General features: G+C 40.6%; 2 protein-coding genes across 4 annotated transcripts in view; one reads left to right on the top strand and one right to left on the bottom strand.

The window, feature by feature from the left end:
- Nucleotides 1–3668, top strand: part of LOC124880417 (voltage-dependent calcium channel subunit alpha-2/delta-4-like) — a 70889-nt gene extending 67221 nt beyond the window's left edge. For all 3 annotated transcript variants that reach the window (XM_047385522.1, XM_047385535.1, XM_047385531.1), the window contains one exon: nt 1–3668. In XM_047385522.1, coding sequence (XP_047241478.1) covers nt 1–102 — 102 coding nt within the window. In that variant the 3' untranslated portion in view covers nt 103–3668.
- Nucleotides 3170–20516, bottom strand: part of afg3l1 (AFG3-like AAA ATPase 1) — a 26495-nt gene continuing 9148 nt past the window's right edge. Inside the window, exons 5-15 of the mRNA XM_047385539.1 lie at nt 20382–20506; nt 18202–18469; nt 17988–18125; nt 17745–17898; nt 17550–17657; nt 15718–15843; nt 15349–15459; nt 15097–15212; nt 12890–13090; nt 12602–12796; nt 3170–4094 (exon numbers count right to left, since the gene is read on the bottom strand). Coding sequence (XP_047241495.1) covers nt 3867–4094; nt 12602–12796; nt 12890–13090; nt 15097–15212; nt 15349–15459; nt 15718–15843; nt 17550–17657; nt 17745–17898; nt 17988–18125; nt 18202–18469; nt 20382–20506 — 1770 coding nt within the window. The 3' untranslated portion in view covers nt 3170–3866. The remainder of the gene's footprint in view (nt 4095–12601; nt 12797–12889; nt 13091–15096; nt 15213–15348; nt 15460–15717; nt 15844–17549; nt 17658–17744; nt 17899–17987; nt 18126–18201; nt 18470–20381; nt 20507–20516) is intronic.

Raw genomic sequence — 20516 nt, forward strand, 5'->3', positions numbered from 1 at the left:
GAGGATGCTAAGGACTGTGGCGGAGCGTCTGCCATCTCCTTGTCCCTTCCTCTCTTCTCTGCCTCTCTGCTGTTGTCACCGGTCTTCCTCCAGTGGACATAAACCAGGACAAATCATCAAACCAGCACAGGACATGGAAAGAAAACACAGAGCATGTCTACTATAGTCAGTTACAATCAAATTTTATTTTATGTAGACGTTGAACAAGAAATGTTTGTTTCTCTCTGATAAAGGGATAAAGGGCTAATTTTTTTATCCTTAATATTTTTTTATTCAATTTTGAATATTTTTGGAATAGGTAAAAATGGATCAAAAAGAAGCTAAAGCTGAAAGAGCTACTAAGTGTCTTTTCTGACTATTTGGGGGAATTTGTTGCCTCCTGCTGGTCAGGTATAAAAAGCGCAGCTTCAGTGTGCAGGCACGTTGCCATGGTACTCACAGATGTAGCTTTTTCATACAGAAATGTTGTGTGTGTTAAGTTTTACATTGTGAAAAAATCTTTGAGTAGAAAATAAAGGTGCTTTTTATAAACCTTTCAAAAGTCACATGGTCCAAGGTTAAGGTTTAAGGTTAAGGTTTTCTGCATAATCTTCTAAAATATTTTCTACATCTCAAAGTTTTCTGAAATTATTTAAAAGTTTTAGTTGTGTGTCATCTGTGTTTCATTTAACTCATGAACCATTCAGAACCCTAAACACAAGGGCAGACAACTTAGCAATGAACCCATTGCTAGTTTGATCTTTAGGTATTTTCTTACCATCAACATGTACAGTGACTGATTTAGATCCAGTTTCTTTAGGTAAATCTGTGAAAAATGTCAACATAGTCTGACTGATAGAAAAGGCAATCATTTGATAACGAAACATTCTGAAGAGGAGGTTGTATGTTATCGCACTGTCGCTAAATATCTTTTTATAAGCTTTTTACTTCGTGAGACATTGTTTCCTCAGTGTAACACTCCTTTTGAAAGAAAACTACCAATCAGCCTAATAGTATGCAGCTATGAAAGGACTGGAAAATAAGATTACAAGTCCGAATGTTTTGATAAATATTCAATAAAAAACTAAAACATGGAAAAATGCATAAAGTGTTTGGTAATAAAGAGCAGGAGGTAAATGAAAAATACATGTGACCAGAAACAAAGACCTTTTTGTTATACAGAATTTTCACATTCTATAGAATATTATCAGTAAGCCTGGCACTTCTTCTGTGGTCCGCATGTCAAAATAGACACATTGCACCCCAAGCAGGAGAGAAACAGTCATGGTAAGAATAAAGTGCTGCTTGCACTGCACCAGTTCTTGGGTTTCGAATGTATAAATCATCTGGTCTTTGCCAGGTTCAAAACATATTTCACCATAAAACCACACCCAACAGGTTCAATCGCATCATCAATTATTAAAGACGATACAAAAATAAAAGTTTGTGAGAAACTAAATTTACATCATAAAGCCACATTAATTGAATGGACTTGCACAACCCCCTCTCTGTGATTATGTTCAAAAATCACGGAAATGCTACAGTGAACCAATTCAAATGTTCAGATTCCATTTATTAAATAATCTTTTTTTCCAGAGGGAACAAATGGAACAACAAACCACAAAGAAACATCTGCAAGCATGAGCAAACTAAGAATTCAGGAGAAGTAAACTGGATTTCCCCATTGAAATGTCCTTATTCAGGCCTGAAGAAATAAAACGAGGCCCCAGTAAGCCAAAGAGAAGCTCCTGGACTGTGGTTAGGAGGATGAAAGTCGTATTCTACGATGATTCTCCCATATGTATTATGAAATTATGCAAGGACTTTAATTTGGTGCCACTCCAATGAAACATAAAGACTCATAGCAAAGTAGGGACACATTATGTAAAAAAAAAAAAAAAAAAATTGCTTCAGAGTGATCTTTATCTCCATGAGTTCAGCTTCATATCGAGCTATATTCGAAAAACAAAAAAATAAGAACAATATTAGCAAAATCTGTATCTGCATAAAGGTCAACAGTCTGCCAGGTCCATCTCCTCTAAAACAGCAAAGGTTCTATTGGGACACAGACAGGGACTGTCTCTGGATACTTTATGCTGTGGAATACAGTAAAAACAGGATTTATCTGCACAAAAACACATTACAGCTTAGGAGTAAAGAGAGATTTTCAGTATGTTTTAACAGTATTCTGTCTCTCCACATCAAAACAAAGTGATCATAAAATTAAATTAAATTAAATAAGATACTTTTTATTTATTTCTAAGACCACATTTACACCTGACTCCAACATCTGACCTGAGCAATCCTTCAGAGGAGCCCAAGGACATTGACTTGACAAGTTTGGCTGTCTGACCACAATCAGTGCTGAGACCCACTGAACGACCTACTGACCTGAAGGACCACCCTCAAGTAGCAGTGACCGGAACAACAAAACCATCTCTAAACAGCTGTTGGCGAAATCCACCTTGCTGTCAGCTAATTTAAAAAGATTAAAGAATCATCTCGAAAACTCTTTTTCAGATAAACTTATTGTATTTCATAATTAAAGAAATGTCTAAGAAGTCCAGATTTTATTAATCGGTGGATATCAGGACTTCATATTGGTGAGTGGCTTTTTTTTCTCTGCCATGTAGCCTATCTTTATCATGTTGGGAACCAAAGGTACCACTGTACTCAATGCATTAGAAGTGCCTCATAGACATCATCAAGATTAAGAGTTTAGCTGCAAAAACTCAAAAGCACAGCTCTGATGGTTCTGAACCATGTTAATAATCACACGGTTTAAGTGATCTGTACAGGAAAGATCTGATCGTTGAGGATGGACTGGAATACCAAGTGTGAAGAGCGTCGTTAGGCTCGTAAAGGATCTCTGGATTAGCCAGGATGTGCGTAAATGTGCCTGAGGTAGCAAACAAAATCAGCAGTGGGTCACATATTTTATTCCCCACAGCAAATCACTTTTACCTTTGCATTTACTATTGATGAGTCCTGCAACAAACCATAAGATTTCAAAGTTGCGATTAAAAATGACAAAGGAACAAAGAAAGACTAAACTTAATAGAGAAGACATCTCAAAAGTCCCGTCTAAAATAAGACCAAGCATAAGATGAACACAGAATAAAACGTGCTGCTGAGAAGAGTCTGGCATGACTGTTCTACCTGAAGGTAAAACTGCAGACATCCATGATGGTCTTCTTTAACAATCTTTAATAATTGTTTTGTTCTGGACCAGTGGTACAAAATACCTCCTGTCCAGTCATTAACACACACAGTTAGATATAATTATATTTTTACAGCATTAAAATATCCATAATATAAATCCAACCTGAGGTCACTGTTGCTCTGGTGGTGTGAAACAGAACAATGTGCTCAGTTCCTCCAGGATGAACTTTAAAACAGATGAAAAAACATCTTCATGTAATTTCTAAACATATTACAAGCTTGTTTGGCCACAGAAACATTCCTCCAGTCAAGTGTTTCTTCCTAATTATCAGGCATATTTTAAATGCATAAATAAAGAAAGCGGTGAGTCTTTAGTTCTGGTGTAATTAAATCTGGAATATCTTAAGGCGCTTTAAAACACATTCTTGTTTGAGCCGAGTTCATCTTCTCTGTATCAGTGCTACATTTAGGCAACAGCTGTCCACTGCTACAAAATTTTAAAAAAAATCATTTCTCTCTCTCTCTCTCTAATAATAACTATGTATCCTAACTTAGGCCCAAATTTCAAATCAAATCCAGTCAGCTGACGGTGGGAGCCAAGGCATGAAACAAGTGAATTTGTTTTTTTTCATCTGTTCTCTTCTCCTCTCGGACTGAGTAGAAGTGAGTGAGTAGCTGGATGTCTTTTGTCCAGCTGGGGTATGCTGTCCTTGTTTTTTCAGACACTACATTGCCTGTTGTCTGTCCTGGGTGGGGTCTGTCTCCTCAGCCTCCCCTCCTCTCTCCTGGTTCCAGTCCCTGAGGCCCTCTGGAAGGCTGGTGTCCTCCTCGAAGCTCCCTGTCCCCTCCACAAACTCCTCGTAGGTTGACTTCTCTTGGAATGGCCGTGGACCCAGCAGCTCCACCATGTCGGCTTTGTCTAGCACCTCCTTCTCAAGCAAATGCTTCCCCACCTGAGGATGGCACCAGGGATAAACATCACATGGCTGTATGCAATAAATCACACCAACCTAGCAGTGGGAATTTCAGCATCACAACAAAGACAACTTCTGTAAACCAATCAGTAGTTAGAACCCACATTTGAACCCAGTGGCTCTGCCTCATTCAATAAAAAGCATTGTAAAAATCTACTAAACAACTATTTAATTTGAAATAAGGTAACCTGATATTATAGAGATACAGCAAAACAAAAGTTTTCCTTAAGTATAACATTATATTTCACATGTTTCCTTCTGGATATGGATATGATTCAGGCAACATGTTAATAATGAGCCATTGTTTCAGACTTTATGGTCCATGCATCACTTGTGGTACTCAGGCACACCTTAGTGTACTCAGAGGAAACTTTTGCATCAACTCTTTGCAAGTTAATACCAAGCCACTGAACCATAATCTGAAGTGTGATATAATGTTAAATAATGCAAAGATAACCAAACGACTTAGCGTTTCAACCAAGTTATGATCTTGGCTGCAAACTGAACTACTTTTTTAAGTGCAGTGGAAAATTATTTGAAAAGTGAGGGACTTCTTACGCAGCATCAGTTAAGTCTACAAGGACTGCTGGCAAGAACAGGAAATTAAAGATGACAACTAATAAAAGTTACTTTAAATCTGTATTCAGAAGAAAGATTGTGGAAGGGCTGTGACCACCACTGTTCAAGATGTGCCATGCTTTTTTTCTAAAATGAATACTAACAGCCATCAAATTTCAAATTACACCCTTTAATCAAACACGCTGAAGAAAATAGCAAAGAATACATTTTTTATTTTTTTTAATTTCACACCGGTGGCATAGGGAGTTAAGCGAGAGACCCCTGAATGGAGGCCTTAGTCCTCGACGCAGGCTGCTGCCGGTTCGAATCCCGGCCCATCGACATTTACTGCATGCCCTTCCCCCTATCTCTACACACTATGTCTACCTACATTAAAAAAAAAAACGAAGTAATGCATAGGCTGTCTCCATCCTTACTGCTTCCATAGGAATTAAGAGGGACAGCAGCAGCCAGGAGCTGTTAATTAAACGCATTTGTTAACTTGGAATTTTAAAATGTCAAAGATATGTATTATCAATCCCAAGGTGCCTGTCAGCACTGCTGGTAAATATTGTGAGAAGCTGGCTGCACCCCCCTACGGTGGCCAGGAGGTGCAAACATACAAAGCTTGAGACAAATTCACATTTCAAAAAACAATTTAACACGTCACGGTGCTATGGACATTATCTGGACCTAGAAGGCACTGAAAAAGCTGGACTGGTAAATATTCCGTCTGTAGAACACTATTTTGCAGCATATCTGAACCCGTCCCAAAATCATGGTGTAGGTGGTCCAATATCGATTCCTTTCAAGCACTGTAGATTCTCTGCTGCAGAGTTGGAAAAAATCTACAGAGCTCAGGCGACCACTGCTCCTGCCTTGACCTCCATCACCATGTTCCAGAAATACCAACCAATGCGCTTGGCAGAGCTTGAAGCCCATACACTGCTGGAGAGCCCTCTGATGCCGCTCTTAAATAAGGTGAGGATCACCGCTGACTACATGGTCTGTGCGTCACGCTGTGCAGCACTCACTGGGCAGGGCCTGTCACCTGTCCTCTTTACGTAAGTGGCCTAGGAGGATTGATTAGAGGTGCTTCAGCTGGGACACGCAGGGCGTTATATCCCATAACCGCGTTGTACTGCGTTACTCTCCTTCAGGAAACAGTAAATATATGCATAACATTACGTTACTCCTTTGGCTCCTTTAGTGATATTGGTGCGTGTAATAAATGTAGCATTTTTGTAGCTTTGAAGGCAAAGGTGTCGGAATTAAAGGGTCTGACTCCGCGCTGTAGAAAAACCAGCAGACAGCTGAGGGCCCTTGGCCAGCGCAGAGCCACCGAGGGTACCTGGCCGCAGCAGTCTTTAAGCATAGCATGCGCAGCTGGAAACTCAGGCCAGCTGGGTGACCATATGTTGAAAGCGTAGTCCTAAATCCCAGCCCACAGGTCACCACCAATCCGTCTGGGTTTCTAACAGATTTTCCCCACTCGGCGACACACCCACTGAGAAGCCGACTCTGGTAAAAGCTCCATAGTCACAAACGTGGCACCAGAGACACCAGCGACCATAGTCAAATGCTTGCCAGGGGCCAGAACGACCGACATCTTACCTGAAACTGCTGGCTAAAGATAAATGTAAATATAGTGAGATTGTTATTCGCGGTAGCGGAAATGACACCTGGTTACGCCAATCGGAGGCCACTAAATTTACTGTTGCTTCGGTGTGTAAGTTTTACAAAACTATGTCAGACTGAGAGCTGGGTGATAAAACGATAGCAATTTATATCTTGATATAATTTTTCCTCGATAGACATATGAGAAAGGGTCCATGTAGAGCTTCAATGCACAGACAAGGTGAATAGCCAATAATAGGAGTTGCTCCGCGCTGGACCAAATGTGTGGTTGGAATTGAGCCACGTAAAGTCCTGCTGACGCATACAGCACAGTAGCAGCCAGACACGCAAACGGCTAATGTTTGTACAGCTATAGCCTCTTACTTCAGTTAACAAGTAAGACATCACTGAACAAAGAGACAAAAATTAGTTCCCCGAAGAAGAAAAGATGTAAGACCGAGCGAACGACATGGATGACAAGTAGGGTCCGAGTACTTTAGCCGTGTGGCTGTATTTTAAAGTTGGCCAAAAAAACAAAGTAGCGTGCAATGCAAATTACATCGAGAGCATGTTCCGACAAAGTGCCTTCGGGGAAAACCTGGTCTGGAGACAGCATCCATCCCACTTTGGATGGAGCAGCTCTTCTTTCTAGGAATCTGGCCAAATTTATTAGTCCTCCAAACCTCTGACAATCCAGGGTTCAGACCAGGAAGCAGGGTCGTAGTTTATCACTCCTCTCTGCAGCTTCTGTACTGCTACCCACACATTACCCTATTAAGACAGTCTTGCCCATGGGCAAAATTGAATAGTTTAAAAAATAATCTAAAAGGAGGAAACCATGAAAATCTCATAAAAATAAACACAACACAGACCGGAAAGAAAATCAAACCATTAAATGTGGCTTATTGAACATAAGATCTCTCTCTTCAAAGACTTTGCTAGTTAGTGACCTGATTTGTGACAATCAGATTGAATTAATTTGTCTCAAAGAATCCTGGCGGCAGCAAGAGGATTATGTTACTATAAATGAGTCAACTCCTTCCAATTATTTAAATTTCCACATACCTCAAAATACTGCGTGAGGAGAAGGGGTAGCAACCATCTTTCAGTCCGACCTATCGACTAGTCCCAGACCAATTAATAGCTACAACTCAGGATATTTAATCCTTAGTTTTCCTCATCCAAATTACAAAGCACTAAAACCACTTCTGTATGTTGTTTTGTACCATCCACCAGTTCCCCATTATCACAGAAAGACACAGAGGAGGACAATAATTTAGCTTCTTCCCCTTCACAAATTGATTCTCTTGTTCTGCTGTTACTTACTTATTGCATGGTGCATTAGACTTTAGAGACTGGCTCCCTGGTTTAATTCAGAGCTGTGTACTTTAAAGCACAATGTTAGAAAATTGGAGAGAAAATGGCGCTCTACACACCTAAAGGACTCCAACTTAATCTGGAAAAATAGCCTACTGTTGTATAAAAAGACACTTCGCCAAGCTAGAACAGCTTATTTCTCATCATTAGTAGAAGAGAATAAGAATGATCCTAGATTTCTCTTTAGTACAGTTGCTAAACTTACACAGAGTCATAGCTCTGTTGAGCCATCTATTCCCTTAGCTCTTAGCAGTCATGACTTTATGGAATTCTTCTTAAATAAAATTGATTCTATTAAAAATAAAATCTTTGACATACTCCCAAACATGATTACTTCATCCTCACAAAGTGAGACAACATTGGAAATAACTGTAGAACCTGATTTGTGTTTGGACTGTTTTGATCCTGTGAAGCTTCCTGAGTTATCAGAAATATTAGCTTCATCTAAACCTTCAACTTGTATGTTAGACCCAATCCCAACCAAATTACTTAAGGAAGTGTTCCCTCTGATTACCAGCCCCATTTTAGATATGATTAATTTATCCTTAGTAAATGGATATGTACCACAAGCTTTTAAGGTAGCTGTCATTAAACCTTTACTTAAGAAACCTTCGCTTGATCAAGATGACTTAATAAATTACAGACCTATATCCAATCTTCCATTCTTATCTAAAATTCTTGAGAAAATAGTTGCTAATCAAATGTGTGAGCATTTACACAGCAATTACCTGTTTGAAGAGTTTCAGTCAGGTTTCAGAGCTCATCATAGCACTGAAACAGCACTGCTGAAAGTCAGTAATGATATTCTTATGGCCTCAGATAATGGACTTGTCTCTGTACTGGTTCTGTTAGATCTCAGTGCTGCATTTGATACAGTCGATCACAATATTCTCTTAGAAAGGCTGGAATATGCTGTAGGGATCAGAGGAACAGCGCTAGACTGGTTTAAATCTTATCTGTCTGACAGATTCCAGTTTGTTCATGTAAATGATAAATCATCATTAAACTCCAGGGTTAATTGTGGAGTACCACAGGGTTCAGTACTTGGGCCAATTCTGTTTACTATATATACAGGTCCTTCTCAAAATATTAGCATATTGTGATAAAGTTCATTATTTTCCATAATGTCATGATGAAAATTTAACATTCATATATTTTAGATTCATTGCACACTAACTGAAATATTTCAGGTCTTTTATTGTCTTAATACGGATGATTTTGGCATACAGCTCATGAAAACCCAAAATTCCTATCTCACAAAATTAGCATATCATTAAAAGGGTCTCTAAACGAGCTATGAACCTAATCATCTGAATCAACGAGTTAACTCTAAACACCTGCAAAAGATTCCTGAGGCCTTTAAAACTCCCAGCCTGGTTCATCACTCAAAAACCCAATCATGGGTAAGACTGCCGACCTGACTGCTGTCCAGAAGGCCACTATTGACACCCTCAAGCAAGAGGGTAAGACACAGAAATAAATTTCTGAATGAATAGGCTGTTCCCAGAGTGCTGTATCAAGGCACCTCAGTGGGAAGTCTGTGGGAAGGAAAAAGTGTGGCAGAAAACGCTGCACAACGAGAAGAGTTGACCAGACCCTGAGGAAGATTGTGGAGAAGGGCCGATTCCAGACCTTGGGGGACCTGCGGGAGCAGTGGACTGAGTCTGGAGTAGAAACATCCAGAGCCACCGTGCACAGGCGTGTGCAGGAAATGGGCTACAGGTGCCGCATTCCCCAGGTCAAGCCACTTTTGAACCAGAAACAGCGGCAGAAGCGCCTGACCTGGGCTACAGAGAAGCAGCACTGGACTGTTGCTCAGTGGTCCAAAGTACTTTTTTCGGATGAAAGCAAATTCTGCATGTCATTCGGAAATCAAGGTACCAGAGTCTGGAGGAAGACTGGGGAGAAGGAAATGCCAAAATGCCAGAAGTCCAGTGTCAAGTACCCACAGTCAGTGATGGTCTGGGGTGCCGTGTCAGCTGCAGGTGTTGGTCCACTGTGTTTTATCAAGGGCAGGGTCAATGCAGCTAGCTATCAGGAGATTTTGGAGCACTTCATGCTTCCATCTGCTGAAAAGCTTTATGGAGATGAAGATTTCATTTTTCAGCACGACCTGGCACCTGCTCACAGTGCCAAAACCACTGGTAAATGGTTTACTGACCATGGTATCACTGTGCTCAATTGGCCTGCCAACTCTCCTGACCTGAACCCCATAGAGAATCTGTGGGATATTGTGAAGAGAACGTTGAGAGACTCTAGACCCAACACTCTGGATGAGCTAAAGGCCACTATCAAATCATCCTGGGCCTCCATAAGACCTCAGCAGTGCCACAGGCTGACTGCCTCCATGCCACGCCGCATTGAAGCAGTCATTTCTGCAAAAGGATTCCCGACCAAGTATTGAGTGCATAACTGTACACGATTATTTGAAGGTTGACGTTTTTTGTATTAAAAACACTTTTCTTTTATTGGTCGGATGAAATATGCTAATTTTGTGAGATAGGAATTTTGGGTTTTCATGAGCTGTATGCCACAATCATCTGTATTAAGACAATAAAAGACCTGAAATATTTCAGTTAGTGTGCAAAGAATCTAAAATATATGAATGTTAAATTTTCATCATTACATTATGGAAAATAATGAACTTTATCACAATATGCTAATATTTTGAGAAGGACCTGTATGCTTCCAATAGGTCAAATTATCAGGCAGCATAGGACACATTTTCACTGTTATGCTGAAGATACTCAGCTTTACTTATCCATGAATCCTGATGTGCCCAACCAGTTAGACACACTACAAGCATGTCTTGAAGATATAAAAACGTAGATGACTTTTAATTTTCTCCTTCTAAATTTAGACAAGACAGAAGTTGTCGTCTTTGAAGAAACTGCTTAGTCAATCAATTAATGTGGACGACCTCTGATAATAAAGTAAAAAACCTTGGTGTTATTTTTGACCAGGACATGTCATTTAAATCCCATATTAAACAGGTTTCTAGGATTTCCTTCTTTCATCTCCGGAACATTGCCAAAATTAGAAATATCCTATCCAGGAGTGATGCTGAAAAACTAGTCCATGCATTTGTTACTTCAAGGCTGGACTATTGTAATTAGTTACTATCAGGATGTCCACAAAATGCAGTTAAAAGCCTTCAGTTGATTCAAAATGCAGCAGCAAGAGTTCTGATGCAAATTAAAAAGAGAGATCATATTTCTCCTATTTTAGCTTCCCTTCATTGGCTCCCTGTTAAATCCAGAATAAAATTTAAGATTCTCCTCCTCACATATAAAGCCCTTAATGATCTAGCTCCATCGTACATCAGAGATATGATTGTTCCATACGTTCCTAACAGAGCACTTCGTTCTCAGACTGCAGGTTTACTGGTGGTTCCTAGAGTCTCTAGAAGTAGAATGGGAGGCAGATCCTTTAGTTATCAGGCTCCTCTCCTGTGGAACCAGCTCCCAGTTTTAGTCCATGAGGCAGACACCCTGTCTACTTTTAAGGCCAGGCTTAAAACTTTCCTTTTTGATAAAGCTTATAGTTAGAGTGGCTTAGGTTATCCTGAGCTATCTCTGTAGTTATGCTGCTATAGGCTTAAGCTGCTGGAGGACATAATGACCACTTTCACTCTCTCTGCCACATTCTCATACTTCTCTCCAATTCTGCACTATTTGTTATTTCAGCTTTTAACTCCATGTTCTCTCTCTGTTTTTTCCTCTTTCTATACGCTACATTTGACCTGGCTCTGTGCTTAGTTGTGGCACTTTCTGGAGGGGGACATTGGCCAAGCTTCTGCTGCCAACAACTCAATGCTCACCTTATACAGATGATCCATTTTGCCCTGTCTCTCAGTGTTTAGCCCTGTCTCTCCTAAACATACGGTAACATAACTGTATGTGCTCTCTTTCATACTTTAGACTTGAAAACCGGCTCAGAGTTCATCTGCTTAGCTGTGTTTTTGTCCTAGAAGAAGCTTCTAAAGGAGCTATATCCATTAATGTTTCACTTTTCTTTCCTATAGAAAGTACTCCTGGATCAGTGCTCCTGTGTTCTTTTCAATTCAATTCAATTCAATTCAAAGATACTTTATTGATCCCCGAGGGGAAATTAGAATTCCAGTACAACCCATCCAAACATACATCATGACACAAGACAAGGGGGGACAGGTTACCGAGGCTTTGCTGCCCACTCACAGGCGCTGCCCTTGCTAGATGAGAAAAGAGGCCACATTAGGTAAGTAGAGGGAAGAAATCATATTTCACACTTTATCCTTAGCAGGATACATTTTGAGATTGCAAAAAACCTCAGCACAAAGAAGCAACAAGTTTACAAAACAACATCATGCTGGGAACGGTAAAGGTGGTGTGAAGGGGTGCATATGTTTATCTTGAGCATGTGTGTGTGTGCAAGTAAGTCCATGAAGCACTGTCCCAGAGCCCATTGTCCTTGTGTCTGCTCTGTTCTCTTAAACCCCCAGTCGGTCATGGCAGATGGCCTCTCACACTGAGCCTGGTTCTGCTGGAGGTTTCTTCCTGTTAAAAGGCAGTTTTTCCTTTCCACTGTCGCTACATTCATGCTCACTATAAGGGATTGCTGCAAAGTCAACGCCAGTGACTGTCCACTGTCTCTACATGCTCATCCAGGAGGAGTGAATGCTGCAAGTCACTGACTGGATGCAATCTGCTGGGTTTCCTTAGATAGAAGAATATTTTAACCAATTTGAATAATAAACTGAATCTGACTGCACTGTTTGATAGTTGGGATTAATTGGAATGTATGAACCTCACTTAAAATCTGTATGATTTGATTAAATCAACTTTGGAAAATGCCTTGAGATGACGTGTTGTGAATTGGCACAATATAAATAAAACTGAATTGAACTGAACATTACCTGTGCTACCGAATAAATATGTTGTCCTAAAAGGTCTCACCTTCTCCACCTGGTCCTTCTTGTCTGTGATGAGCTCCAGAGTGCGCTCATATGCTCGGTCCACCAGTCCTCTGACCTCCTCATCGATGAGCTCAGCTGTAGCCTCGCTGTACGGCTTTTCCAGGACCATCTCGCCCTGCCGGGGGAGGTCAAACGAAACCTGGCCCACCCTGTCACTCATCCCAAACTGCACCACCTGGATGTCAGCAAATGGAGAGGAGCGTCACACCTCAACAAAGAGTCACCTGTCTCAATATTACACAGACTCAGCAAGTGTGTGTGTGTGCACCTGAGCATAGGCGGACTGTGTGACCTTCTTTAAGTCATCCTGAGCCCCAGTTGTTATCCTGCCAAAGAAGACCTGCTCAGCCACACGACCTCCAAGCATCATGCACATCCTGTCAAACAGCTGCTCTTTGGTGTAAAGGTACTGCTCTCTGGGCAGGTACTGAGCGTAACCCAGACCCTTCCCCCGTGGAATGATTGACACCTGAAAATAAGAAAGCTCTTCAAATAAAGTAGCAGCAGTAGAGCAGCGGCGACAGTCCCAGTTACACTGCTCAGTATTAATTTTGTCTCGTATTTGTAACATTGTGAAAATTGTCTATTCACACACAACCACAACATGCAAATGTGTGTTCAACATCAAGGTTTGCTAAATTACAAAAGATGAGCATTTATACAGTGAAATTGATTTGTGCAAGGTAAATAAAGCTTTTAATGTGCATTTCCAGCCTTTTCTTGTGAAAGCACTTCCTCCATGTGGAACAAACCACAGGACTCAGTTCCTCTTTGACATCTGCTCCACCAGGGTAAAGACAAACACCTTCTCTCCACTGATCTTATTGATATGTGCCCCACAGGGGTTAAGCATTCTACACCTTTGCTCCTTTGCCTCCAACTCTACTTGATTGAGAGGACCCCACAACTTTCTTCTGCACAGGTTCTGTTCCTGGAATGCAGGTTCCTGCAAGGATGATGACAACTGTTGCCATCCAATAAGCATTGCAGGACCAACGAAAGATTTCAACTAACTTTTTTTCCATGAGCAAAACAAGTTTGCAAAATAGGAACAAGTAGTCTACCAGATCCAGCATCTTATAATGAACTCCTTTGCTCAAGTAACAGCAGTCATCTTGCTGCACAACCAGACTAACCACATGATGGTGGTCATATCTATACAGATTGATAATAAAAGCCCAATAAGCCATTGAGAGTTAGGATTTAGTAATTAATTATTTTGAAAATCGTTTTGTTGCTCTACAGGTAATGCCCTGCACAATTATTAGTCTCATTTCTCATTTTCTTAATAATATCTGTAAATAAATAATAAATAAATAATATTCTCACAACCTCTTAGTGTTTGAGCACAAGCTGGTTCAGAAGTGTACATGGTACCAGGCCATCTTGGGCCAAAGGTAAATGGTAAATGGACTGAACTTATATAGCGCTTTTCCAGTCATACAGACCGCCCAAAGCGCTTTTACACTAGAGCCACATTCACCCAATCGCACTCACCTTTGGTAGGCAACTTGAGGTTAAGTGCCTTGCCCAGGGGCACATCGACATATGGCAGGAAGAAGCTGGAATCGAACCCACAACCTTCTGATTGCAAGACAACTACTCTTCCTACTGAGCCACAGTCGATAATTAATTTTGTAATCGTATCAAACCTGGAGCGTTACATCTTGGACACTTGAGTAAAGAGAGCTGTCAACTGATCAACACCTGGTAATGAGTTGGATCCAGTGGCAGGAGGGGCTGCTGGACAGCCCTGGTAAACACAAACCGGTGGTGAGGGTGAGCTGCAAACATGCTTGCAACCAGAGGACCCACTGGTGCACACCAATGGTGATGGAAGCAGTCAGGCTCAAGAACGAGCCCTTTAGGGCTTGGTTGTCCATGGGGATGCCTGAAGCATCAGTAGGGTAATGGGTAGCCAGAAGGACAGTGGCTTCTGTGGTTGTGGAAGTGAAAACTCGGACATGGGAGGAATTCGGAGAAGCTATGGAGGGAGACTTTCAGTTGGCCTTTTCTGTTCGGTGACTCAGAAAATGGAAACAGGATCCATCCCAAGCTGTTTGGGTTTGGGAGGGGAACTGTGGACCTGGACTGAGGACATCTAACTACCGTGGCAGAGGTCGCCGCAGTAGTTAAAATGCTCCCTGGCAGCAGGGCGCCGGGCGTGGTCCCGAATCTTAGGAAAGGAGACTGGAGAGTGTGTTACAATTATCGAGGACTAATAACTAGATTGTCTCTTATGGTGCACAACAACATCATGTCTGGTGGAAAAACTAAACAAAACCTCGCATTTCAGCAGCTGGATAATGATTCTGCTGTTTTTATTGTTCATATTTTTGGTTTTCTTTCAGATTAACATTGAGTGAAGATTCGGTTTGGTTTCCATCACACTCATTCATGACAAACAACATACCATACATTTTATATTATTATGCAGTCAGACCATAATGTAACTGTTGTGTTCAGACTCCATACTTTAAGCAGGGGGTCAGCGTGCTGCAGGAACCAGCCTACGATAGCATGGCCGGCTTCATGATACGCTACAGTCTTTTTCTCTGTGGGCTGCAGAACCTGAGTCTTCTTCTCCAGGCCTGAAAACAGAGGGATATTGTCAATATAAAATATACTGTGTAGTATACAACAAAAAAGATTTTAAACAAGGATTTTCACTGACAATGTGAAAAAGGTATCAAAATGTATATAAAGTTGGAAATCGTGGTCACTGACCTCCGATGACTCGGTCAATCGCTTGCTCGAAGTGCTTAGGGTTGACGGCGGGGCTCAAGTGTCTGGCAGCAATCAATGCTGCTTCATTGCATACGTTAGCAATGTCGGCACCTGATTTATTGACAAAACAAAATGACCCAACATCTAAGTCTAGATGGAATACCATTTCTAAATCACTGTCCAAATGCTGACAAATGCAGTTTTTATAAATCCTTCTTCTTCAACCTCTTTCTTCAATCATAAAACAGATTTGTATTGATCTAAATCTTAGCCATACTGACACATCCACATGGCTTGGTGGTTTCCTATCATACAAAGCTTAAAAACAACAAATAAATGTTTCAAGTAAATTAAGTAGACGTTACACACCAGTGAATCCTGGTGTGGCAGCTGCCATTTTTCTTGCAAGAGCATCTTTATCCAAACTGGGATCCAGTTTGATTGGTCGCAGGTGCACTTTGAAGATGGAAGCTCTGCCTTTGATGTCTGGAGGACCTGAGAGGAGGCAGAAAAAACATCAGTCATGCACATCAATCCATTTAAAGCTGGCCAGTTTCAGCGTCGGTTCAGATTTACTGATTTATGTTAAGGATCAGTTGTCACATGAGGATATGAAAGCGTATGTATACTGATGTTTTCTCCATATTCCTCTAATGTGTGAAAAACAGAAGTACAACATATAAGAAAGAATCTGTAGAACAATAAATATACTTTCTATTATTTTTTTACAGCTTGTGCTTTAACCAAATGGATTTGATCCTTGGCTGCCATTTTTCTGATTTTGACTCAGTAACTGTTTCATAATGAGGCTATTAAATGTACCAATTATTTCATTCTAAAAGAACATCCAAGCTCTGTTTCTCAAGTAAAAGATCATCGTTTTCTTCACTCTATTTTCTTTATGCAAAATTCAACATGTTTGCTGCCTTTTCTCTGCAACTGAGAAGGTGCACTGGTTTCTGAAACATTGAAGAAATTCAATTCAGAGCTCTCCGTGTAATGAGTAAATATTTTACTACCAGAATTTAAACCTTGCTGAGTGCAGTCCTACCGGTTAGAAGAGTGACAAAGATTTTATTCAATTAGTGAGGCATTAACATTACAACCACTTCACCCAACACATGTGCAAGTGAGTCTCTGGCACTGCAACAGAACTGTAGTCAATTATTAGCAGGGTTCTCATGCATAAAATCCTAGTGTCCACATTTCACTGCAAACATCCTGATGTATCAATAATAATTTGACCATGGAAATGTGCAGGCACATTTGTAGTGTTACTGGCCCATTCAGCGACAGCCAAAGACCTTTAACAACAGTGGCATCTTGGCCAGTAAATTATTTAATTATCCCAATACTAATCCCCCTGATACACACTGAGACTGTGTGAGCACACAGGCTCAGTGTGTATCAGGGGTTACAGTGAAGGCACCATCCTGTCTTTACAGTATGAATTCATTTAAATGGTCAGATTGAGTGACTTCCTGTTTTTGTTGCTTAAACTAGATTTTCAGAGCATTCTACCAAGCCTTGAGCATCACTGATTACAGTAGTTAATATAAGTAGTTACATGTGTAAATTGGAAATTACATAGCCTAATTTTTCAGTTCTGGATTAATTTACTGTGTGCAATCCATGAAAGTTGTAGACGTTATCAAGAGACGTCTGATTTTGCTCATAAAACATGAGAAGTCTATGTTTTACACGTCTCATTTAGGAGTATCTCCAACTCACACACCATTACTACTACTCGATACTCGTCTTCTGTGAGAAAGCATGATGCTTATGTAAGCAGAGGCGTGTTATACGAGGAATCTGGTAATCCCACATGTGCGCTCAATGACATGTTGATTAGGTTGCAAAAAAAGGAAATGTATTTTGATCCATGAACACCCACAGTTTCATACTTGTTGATTGTTTTTTTTATATATTTTTTTCTATACTGTGTTCTTGATTTTAGCATATGCCAAATGTTTTTAGCAAATCCACGCAAGTCTTTGTACATGAAGCACCTGGTCTTCCAAAACATTCCCTCTGAAACCAAAGTGCTGATGTCAACCCTGAATATTTTCTATTATCTAGTTACATGGGTCAGCTTTCCATAAAAAACTTCATTCTTAACCAGATTCTCACACAGTGCAATTTACCCTGTCAACCAAACACATTTTACTGTGTGCGACAGTAAGCAAGAAGAGTTACTATACCGATGTAAATCTGTCTGTCAAAGCGCCCTGGTCTCATCAGAGCAGGGTCCAGGATGTCAGGCCTATTGGTTCCAGCCAGGACCACTACATTAGTAGCTGTGTTAAAACCTGAGGAACAAGATGGTAAATGAGAAAAACCCAAGCAGAGAAAATGCAGCAACGTCTAAATCAGAATGTGGTCATTGTACAGCCTACCATCCATCTCCACCAGCAGCTGGTTTAGCGTGTTCTCCTGTTCACTCTGACCCCCAAAGTTCCCTCCTCCTCTCTTTCTCCCCACAGCATCAATCTCATCAATGAAAAGGATGCAGGGCGCATTCTTCCTCGCCATAGCAAACATGTCCCTCACCTTTACAGAAGTCATGCTAGTTCAACATTTACTTCGTGAGAAACAACATACTATATGCATTATACATTGGTGGAGTTTGCTCCACTCACCCTGGCTGGGCCAACCCCTACAAACATTTCCAGGAACTCAGAGCCGTTGACGGTGATGAAGGGGACATTGGCCTCTCCTGCTGTGGCTTTGGCCAGTAGAGTCTTTCCCGTACCAGGAGGTCCAGACAACACTGCACCCTGCAACAACACATGCATCAATCAACTTCTGTTCACCTAAAGAATGAGGACAGGAGAGTTCAGACTTCAGATTCACCTTGGGGATTTTTGCTCCAAGGTCCTGATACTGCTGTGGGTTTTTCAGGAAGTTCACAAACTCCAGGATCTCTACCTTTGCTTCCTCACAGCCGGCCACATCCTTGAATTTAACACTTATGTTGTCTTTCATCATCTTGGCTGTTGATTCACTCATGCTAAAGGGGCTCCTTCCACCACCAATGCCTCCTCCCATTGGTCCACGTCGCAGGGTGAACAGCAGAAATCCAATCAGCAACAGAGTAGGAATCATGTTCATCAGGAAAGAGCTATAACGGTAGAAAAAATTTAATATTCACTTAAATATAGTCTAATGTTTCTATGCAGCAATAAGAAAAAAAAATCAGTATCATAAAACCAGCAACTGCAGTGCCGTGTTATAGGTTAAAATCTCTGTAAAGTAATGCCGAGTTGTCTGAATAATAATGTAGTTCAAGTGACTTATAGAATCTGAGATGTTACAGAAACACCAGCAGACCTGTTTATTGCTCAACTAACTGACCAATATGCAGATCGTTAGGCAACCTGAGGTTAAGTGCCTTGCCATATCAAAACGTGGCAGGGAAAACTGAAAACTAATACACACCTCTGCAACTGCAAGACAACTACTCTACCACCGCCAGCCCAGGGAGCTCAAGCCCAGCTTAAAAGTGTACTGTTAAAGGGGGCTAAACATTAGGGCTGTGGTAATAATCAAATTTGTCTTTCAATTTTGATTTCTGTTCCAAACTACCTGAAAAACTATGTGAAAAACAATGGTTATTAAAATATTTTTGCCACATTCAACTTTGAGTGAATGCAATTCCTCCTTCCTGAGAGTTGTCCTGAAAATAGGCTGATGCTGTCCAATCTGAGATCCAGAGTTTGATGTTCTGTATGTACAGCTCAGTTCATGTTTCACGAGTAAGCATTCTTTTCCACAGCATTGTTGAAGCCTGTTTTTATTTGGATTAATTTCTCTCAATTTCACACTGACATGCTAATCAAACTCACCTAGTTTTTATTCAGCCTTTGCAACTGATGTGGATGCCACAGCATTTGTTATGGTGTCTAAGGGTGTTTCAGGCCCTCACTTATCAGCCATCATCCTTGCATGTTTTGCAGTTGAAAAGTGCTTGTCTAGCAACAATCTAGGCCTATGTTCAACAACAATTTTGCATGTGGTTCAGAACTGTGATAATTTGGGAAACTGACATGCGCAGATTTTAGCCATTATATTTTATGGCAAAAAGTAATTGCTAACACGCTGCTGTGATTGGGGATCAGGGAAGACTGAGGATAAGGCAAAGTCTAATGTGTTTGGTCAGATTAGCCCTAACCCTAGGCTGATATCATCTGACAGTGATGGTCAGATATGGGAAAGCTCCACATCTGCAAAATTTGGGAATAATAATTTGCATGAATTATTGCAACTTCCTGGTAAGGCTGATTAGTCCTTAAAAATAACACTTTATGAAGCGGGAGAAACAACAATTTGTAAAAGTAATTTAGAAAGTGAATTACAAATAACAAGCAGACTACATGAGTCATATCAAACCTGAGACGAAGGAGGGAGCGCTAACCCACCACTTTGGCAAATGATGCAAGTTTACTGAGACCTTAGTCATTTGTGTTTATTAAAATCCTGAAACTAATTGTGTAGCGGGTGAAGTGTGGTAACAATAAACCTAGTTACTAGTTATTATGTTGCCTTGAGGAGGACAGAGTATACCAGCTAGAGTCATAAAAACAGACAGGAGCGAACTTCTGAACATCACTGATGACAGTAAAGGATACAATCACAGTAATGTAGACCATGAGATATGGAAAAATATGTGTGAATTTTCTGTTTATTTCTGAAACATTTATAAAAAAGAAAGAATTTTCTTTTTTTAATCGTGCATGCAAAACATCTTTTAGCTACTTTATCTAACAGGCCACAGTTATTTTTTAACACGTATATTTTTAAGTGCAAAAACTGAACATTATATTGCACCCTGTTAGATGATAAAAAAGGATGCTCTGTACAGCATTCAAGAAAGGTAATGCTCCTAAAATGCAATAAATACAGTGTGCTTCAAGCTGAATGAGTAATAATTTTCAACTGATTAGCCTTTTTCCTCCATTATCAAGCCCCCACACTAAGATCAGTTGCAATCACCCACCAGTAAAGCTCTTTGGGTGATGAAGAGTTAAACTCACCCATCGCTCTCTGAACTGTAGATGACAGCAGCCCGATGCGACGGGTCCAGGCCGAGCTCCATGTGTGCAGCCTCAAGATTCCTCTCAAATGTATCAACACTGCCAATGTTGAACCACACATAACTCTGAAAAAGA

The sequence above is a fragment of the Girardinichthys multiradiatus genome, chromosome 2 (genome assembly GCF_021462225.1).
Source record: "Girardinichthys multiradiatus isolate DD_20200921_A chromosome 2, DD_fGirMul_XY1, whole genome shotgun sequence".
In the NCBI taxonomy this organism is placed as follows: Eukaryota; Metazoa; Chordata; class Actinopteri; order Cyprinodontiformes; family Goodeidae; genus Girardinichthys; species Girardinichthys multiradiatus.